The following is a 7297-nucleotide window of genomic DNA, read 5'->3' on the forward strand; positions in this document are numbered from 1 at the left end:
AGATATAGGTGGCAAATAGGTAAATATGTGTAGATTTGCTCTGTTCGAATATTTAAGTGCATCAAGGGGAGTGCAAACGGTAAAAGGTCTTGAGGCAGGTGTGACGCGCTCTCTATTATGGATTAAAAGTGTAAGTGAGTGTAAACAGTGAGAGATGCTGAGACAGGTGAAAAGCGTTTGGTTAATAGTGAATATTGACCTATTGTGCGTATCGTTGTGGCTCCAGCTGTTAGCAGGGGATAATCGCTACATTTGGGGTAAAAAAGACAGAATTATGTATTGTGCCAAGAAGGTTGCACTGTCTTTTCTTTCACACAGGTACAAAACTGATTGGTAGCTGCCTTTAGCGGAGCCTTTACCGATTACTTCCATTGATCAGAGCACTCGGCACGGTCATCTGTGAGTGACGTCACCTCCCAATACAAACACGCCCCCTAGTATAGTCCCGCCCCCTCACATTGATTGGCAGCTTTACATGTAGACATTGGAAATTCAAATGCAAAAGGAATTGCGATTCAATTTGAGTTTTGGCAGGTTACATGCGCGACGCAGCGAGAGTGAAAAAGCAGACGTGGTAATTAATATTGCTATTTAAATATGATAGGCTCATAACTCCTAAGACATGGGAAATACGGTTGCAAATGGACTTTGCTTTTTCATTTGAAATTTGGCAGTCACTGTGCGTTCGCGAAAGCGAAAATGCAAACGGTAATGTAGGATTTGCAATTGCATTTGGATTATGTCACAATTTATGCGTCCACATATTGAAAACGCAATTGAAAATACAATTTGCTATTCTATTTAAAAATTGTCCGGAATATCGTTCCATATGTAACACTTCAAAGAGAAAGGAAAAATTGAAATCGCATCATATGACCTCTTTAAACACGTGAGGATATTTGTCTCACTCCAACCGCACAATATTCCTATTTGCTGCAACACACTTTAAGGACTGGTAGTCACCCATATAGTGTCTGTAAAACTATATTTTTTCATATTTTCTATAAAGTGTATGTAGTATGCGACAGGGTTGTAATTGCATTACAATGAGTCACTGAAGGCTGGATGCTTGTTGTGTCTGATAAATAAAATACAATTAAACTGCTAAATTCATAGGTACACATCACAAATTCAATCATTCTAAATGTGTTCTTTTTTTAGCAGAAGAAACAAAATTAAAAACAACAACACTGTGGACTTTGGATTTTTCACAGATGAAAAGTTGTTTGACTTTTTCTGCCAAAACAAGACAAAGATGTCTACAATAGAAGAGCCGTTGATGTTTCTCCGACATCTCAAGGACAATAGACTCATTACAGATGAGCTTTATGTAAGCATGATCTTAACATTTCAGACCAATAATACATCAATATAGAAGCAAAAAGATTGAACATTTTTGCCTTTTTTTTTTAAATTTTTTTTAAGCAAAAGCTTGAGAACACTGGTGATGATAATGGTGTGTATTGTGCATTGGATTATATTGAAAAACGTCGAAAGAAGAATGTTAGAAAGTACTGGGAATGTGTGGCCCAGGAGCATATATTACAGCGTTACTCTCAACTCTCTGACATCACTGCAGCTCTGATGAACTGTAAGAAAGCATATGTCTTGCTATCTATCAGTCTGTCTGTCTCACCATCTGAGAGTGCTTTTGTTTTAATATTACACTGAGGTCTTCAGCATTGCTGATTTATTTTCTAATTCTAGTTTCTAATTCCTCAGCTCTTAAGAGTCAGCCAAAGAAAAAAATAAGAGAAAGAGTTGAGGATCGAGGCACAGGAAAAGAAAGAGAGGTTAAAAAGAGAAGGACAGAGAGCAACTCTGTGAGTGACCAAGCTGGACCATCATCACAAAGCATTAGCAGCCAGAGGACGACAGATAAACACGTGGAGAGAGGTGAGTTCTAAGTCAGATAATTGATTGACCAGCCTGACTTTTTGTCTGTCTGTCTAAATAATTACATTAAGTTCTGAAACCATTCTGTTTTGTATTTCGAAAAATTCTCCAGATCTTCAGAGCTCTTCAGACTCCAGCACAGAATTGTCGTTTTTCCGTCCGTCCTTGCATAGTAAAGCAGGTTGCTATTCATTTTTGGACAAACTCCTTTTGGCGTGAAAACACATTTGCTGGACACTTTATGTGCATTCCCTCCATTATATTTATAACAAAAATGAAACATGTAAAACAACTTGTTCATTTTAATTAAATGCGTTTTACCCTCTTCTCCCTAAGAGGATCTTTGGAACATGGATAAACACAAGAAAATGCTTCCTGTCACATGTGGGAATAAAAAGGCCTTATTGGACAGAAAAGCATTGTATAAAAGTAAGTTACCCTCAATGTTTAAATATCTCAAAGCAGCATAACCTTCTGTGCACTATAACATTATAACAATAAAGAGTCCTGCATTTATGCTCTTTTGTTTTAATCTCCACATAGGTGTTTCAAAATAGCCATTTTTAATTTTCTTTGTTTGCTATTTTTTCCTGACATCAGGCCTATTATTATTATTTTTGTTGTGCATTTAATTGACATAAAGTGGGTTAAAGGAACAGTTCACCCAAAAAATAAAATTTGCTAAAAATGTACTCACCCTCAGGCCTTAAAAGATGGCCTTGCTCACCAATGGGTGCTGTCATGAGAGTCCAAACAGTTGATAAAAACATCACAATAATGCACAAGTAATCCACACCACCCCAGTCCATCAATTAATGTTATGTTAAGTGAAAAGCTGTTTTTGTAAGAAACAAAATCATCAAAGATGTTTTCATTGTGACGGCACCCATTCACTGCACAGGATCCATTGTTGAGCAAGTGATGTAATGCTACATTTCTCCAAATCTGTTCTGATGAAAAAAAAAAAGTTGTACATGAGTCTTTTTTTTAAGGCCTGAGGGTGAGTAAATTTTCAGCAAATTTTTGGGTGAACGATTCCTTTAACAAAATGTATTTTTCAGATGTTACAATTGCCATAAAACCACATATTTTTACAATGTGATCTATTGTCTTTCTGTTTTTTTTTGTGTATTTTTTCCAACATGACTTATAACACTACAGTTATTTAATATTCAAATACATTTTCTAACTAATTGATGAAAATTATCTATCCATACCGTGGGTATAGAAAAGCATCACCCCCTTTAAAAAATCACATTGTTGCTACCCACTGTAGATCATTTACACAAATGTCTTAACGCATATCAAAATTCACCTTTATTCTCAGGAAAGAGGGACTGCATTAAATGTGGCAGAGAAATGATCTCCCCTTATATGTTTGAGGAAATGGGTGGAAAAGAATCATGCAAGTCCTGGAAAACAAGTATATTATGCCAAGGCACAACCCTCAAGAGTCTCATTGAGGTGAGAACAGGAAGAGTTGATGCTAATGTGTCTTAGTACTTGAATGCATTTTGCCCAAAAATGAAACAATACCTTTTCAATTCTGTGACCTAATGGTAGTCTTTTAGTCTTAAAAAAAATTATAATAATAATAAAAAAGTATATATATATACAGTGGGTACGGAAAGTATTCAGACCCCCTTCAATTTTTCACTCTTTGTTATATTGCAGCCAGTCTTTTAGTCTTAAAAAAAATTATAATAATAATAAAAAAGTATATATATATATATATATATATATATATATACATAATGTTTTCATTGTGCCTTTCTAAGTTGGTTTCTTTTTCTTTTCAGATGAATATTTTGAAGATACCCAAACTTAATGGAAAATTTACCCTTCGTAAATTATATAAATGATATGTGCATCACATTATTTAGCATTTTCAATCAGTCAATATACTGAGCTTACGAATCCACTAATTTTTCCACTTTTAATAAAGTCAGTCAATGAATGAAAAGTGTTAGTGTGAAATAAAGCTTCCCTGTTTAATTAGTATTTTGCCTTTACCTGAATGGGGCAGCACTGTTTTATAAGAAGCTCACTGACAGAGCGTGAAGGTGAGTTATAAATACAGCATCATTATGTGCTCAGACTACTACATGCAGCATAACTGATAAGAGTGAGGAAAAAGATAGAGATATCCACCCTTTTTTTACCATAATTTTAGCCATTTGTAACTTGATTGTACGAGGCTTTCACTTTCATTTTTGCTTCTTTATATAGCACACTGGTTTTTGTTATCATATCATTTTGATTTATTATGACAATCATAAAAGCACTTGTTTGTAGTGCAAATAGTTTTACCGTTTACGGCACTTTGTTATTCTTTATTTACCAATTAATCGGAAGTCTCGTACATTCAAAGAAAGTACTTCCACGTTGCAAATAAGGTGGATATGACTGTTCTTGTTGTAATATCAAAAGGTGCTAAAAACAATAAAAATTAATATAATTAAAAATATAAAATATAAATAATATATAAATTTGAAAATGTTTATAATATTTTATAATTTAATCTTTTAAATATATATTAATATAAAAATAATTAAAACAGTCAGAAAGTGGGCATTATAGGAGGGCATATTCTCCAAATCACTTTAGGTAATGCTGTAGGCCTAAAAGACTGCAACTAAGCTTGAAAAGCCTCAAAGGATCTCTGAATCAATGAATCAGGGCATGTGTAATGCCCTGCCAGAATAATATAATACAAATGTTTAAACAAAAAAATTTATTAAAATTCAAATTTTGCCATGATAAAATGTGTAATCACGTTTGTGTATATAAAAAAAATAACTTTTAAAAGTAAATTATTACCTCAAAATAATAGTGAACTGTGAAATGAAGAGGAAGTGACATCTATGATCCATGTTCAAATGTTGGCGAGGTCTACTTTGATTTAACATTTATAATTACTTTTTATTCATGCTTGACAAGATTTGTCAAGCATAACTTCCACCATATCACATAAAATAAAAATAAAAAAATGTTTGTTCATATTTTGTACAATTTATAGATGGTAATGGTAATACTGGAAAATGTTCAAGTTGTTAACATTAATTAAAGGGGTCATATGATGCGATTTCAATTTTTCCTTTCTCTTTTGAGTGTTACAAGCTCTTGTGCTGTGGATCGCCGGATCGGCTTTCACCGTGAACGAAGCGGAGTCCAGCCCGGGGTCGACACATGTGGTTGCTGCAAGCCCTCCAGACGCTCCTTCGTAGAATCTGCCGGTGTAGTGCCGAAATTTGCACCCTGCCAGATTATGCACTACTCACGTAACCTCGGTTCCCTGAGATGAGGGAAGACATTGCTATGGGAATTACCCTTTCCTCTAAATACTACTGAAGCCTTATTGAATCACGCCAGTGAAACTGGCCAATGGCGTTCAAGCGCGCAAAATATGAGGGTCACCCACTCTATATAAAGCAGCACTTGTACGTCATCTATTCAGAATCTTGACTGAAGCAACTTGGCATTCTAAGATCCTGAGCTAGGTGACATGGCAGTAAGTGCAATGTCTCGTTCCCTCATCTCAGGGAACCGAGGTTACGTGAGTAACCAAGAGTGTTCCCTTTCGATTCGGTCACTCTACATTGCTATGGGAATGTATAAAATCCCGCGGTGTCACAGCGATGGAGCCTGGCTCGACTAAGTATGTCAAGTTTCACATACGGAAACGTAATGAGAGCGGCAATGATATTGGCACTCTTGTTAAACAGCTCAGGTCTACAAGACCTTGTCGAAACCATGTAAAAGTCAAGGGGGGCGCGGCACATGTGAGGCAAGTGACGACACATTTAGGTTATAAAACCTCGCAAAAGTGCTGAGTGACGACCTGCCTGCCGCCATGCAAATGTCCTGAATAGATATGCCATTTGCCCGAGTCCGCGGGTTGAGTGGGCCTGAACCCCTATAGGACATCTCACGCCCTTAGAGCCATGATAAGCCAAAGCAAAAGTGTGACAGCCTTTGCTTGGACACAGGCAGGCCTTTTGTGCGCTCTCCAAAGCATACACATAGCTGGTCCGAGAGCCTGAACTGTCTATAGCGCTCGATATAAATGCGCACCGCACGTACAGGGCACAGCAAAAGTGTATTAAGCGGCTCCGGCCCGGCCAGTATTTCGGGACGGAAAGCAGATAGTGTTATGACCTGCGCTTTAGATGGAGTCGAAAGCACTTTAGGCACATAACCCTTCCTAGGCTTTAAGTTGAGTCTGCAATCACCTGGCCCGAACTCAATACACGAGTCGTCAACTGACAGCGCCTGCAGGTCCCCCACTCATTTAACAGAGGCAGCGCGAGCAGTAGCACTGTCTTGAGAGAGAGCGCACGCAAGCTCGCTGAATGTATGGCCTCGAAGGGAATTTTTTTTTTTTGGCTCTTGAAAGAAGGCAAGAATTATTGGTATTGGGTAGTTGAATTTGTGAAAACTCTTCATTTATGTGCGTAAAGACGTCTAGTGGAAGGAGCCCTAGCCTCAGCGATAGTGTTCAACACGCGCTGAAGAAGTGCATCTGTTAATGGCAAGCTCCGTCAAGTGGCCAGACATGAAGGCTCCATGACTCTGGATTTGGATGCTATATTGTTAACTGTGCTTGAGAGAAGAGGTCTCTCTTCAGCGGGATAGTCTACGGAGGGCTTCTAGCATCTCCACCAGTTCTGGGAACCATGGCTGATTGGGCCATTTCGGTGCCACTAACAGAACAGATTCCCTTTCCTCTCTGATTTTGCAAAGCATGCGAGGCAGAAGTTTCACTGGAGGAAAAGCATACTTGTCAAAGGATGTAATCTCCACTCCCCGTGGATTACCCCGCCCCTCAACAGTAAATCCTCGCCGTAATTCAGGCGTCCGGGGACATGTACAGCCCGGATGAAGAGGGGGTGTCGATCTGCCCACAGAAGAAGGTCTCACGCCAGCCGCAGCAGCGGCCGCGAGCTCACGCCCCCTTGGTGATTTATAAACGCTACCACTGTCATGCTGTGCATGCTGATGAGAACATGACTGTGGAGAATGTCTGGGAGAACGCACTCGAGTGCTAGGTGTATAGGACGGAGCTCCAGACAGTTTATGTGCCACAACTTCTCCGTTTCTGACCACATCCCGAAGACTGGTCTGCCATCGCATACGGCTCCCCATTAAAAGGGGCTGAAACTTAAACACGCATCTAAATAATTGTAAACGATTACTTGCATTGGCTTCGATTGCTGAACAAGGGTGCTGATGCGGTAGATAACGGAGGTCTTTGATGAGTTCGTTAGGAGTGAGCTGGAAGTTTACTTCTGGGTCTTCTGAAGATAGTCCAATTCAGGTTCCAGGGTGAGATTGTGGACCACAATTCAGCTATCTGCTGAAGAAGGCTGGCATTTCTACCTCGGATTGGTACTCTTCACTT

General features: G+C 38.6%; 1 protein-coding gene across 4 annotated transcripts in view; it reads left to right on the plus strand.

Moving 5' to 3' along the window:
- Positions 1-3853, plus strand: part of LOC107672134 (uncharacterized) — a 5870-nt gene extending 2017 nt beyond the window's left edge. The window contains exons 2-8 of one of the 4 annotated variants that reach the window (XM_016465231.1): positions 1162-1330; positions 1426-1591; positions 1708-1896; positions 2009-2077; positions 2233-2325; positions 3224-3360; positions 3696-3853. In XM_016465231.1, the coding sequence (XP_016320717.1) occupies positions 1162-1330; positions 1426-1591; positions 1708-1896; positions 2009-2077; positions 2233-2325; positions 3224-3360; positions 3696-3758 (886 nt within the window). In that variant the 3' untranslated portion in view covers positions 3759-3853. The remainder of the gene's footprint in view (positions 1-1161; positions 1331-1425; positions 1592-1707; positions 1897-2008; positions 2078-2232; positions 2326-3223; positions 3361-3695) is intronic. The other 3 variants (XM_016465234.1, XM_016465232.1, XM_016465235.1) reach the window with 3 other exon arrangements.
- Positions 3854-7297: the final 3444 nt, after the last annotated feature.

The sequence above is a fragment of the Sinocyclocheilus anshuiensis genome, unplaced genomic scaffold (genome assembly GCF_001515605.1).
Source record: "Sinocyclocheilus anshuiensis isolate Anshui unplaced genomic scaffold, SAMN03320099.WGS_v1.1 scaffold12, whole genome shotgun sequence".
Lineage (NCBI taxonomy): Eukaryota > Metazoa > Chordata > Actinopteri > Cypriniformes > Cyprinidae > Sinocyclocheilus > Sinocyclocheilus anshuiensis.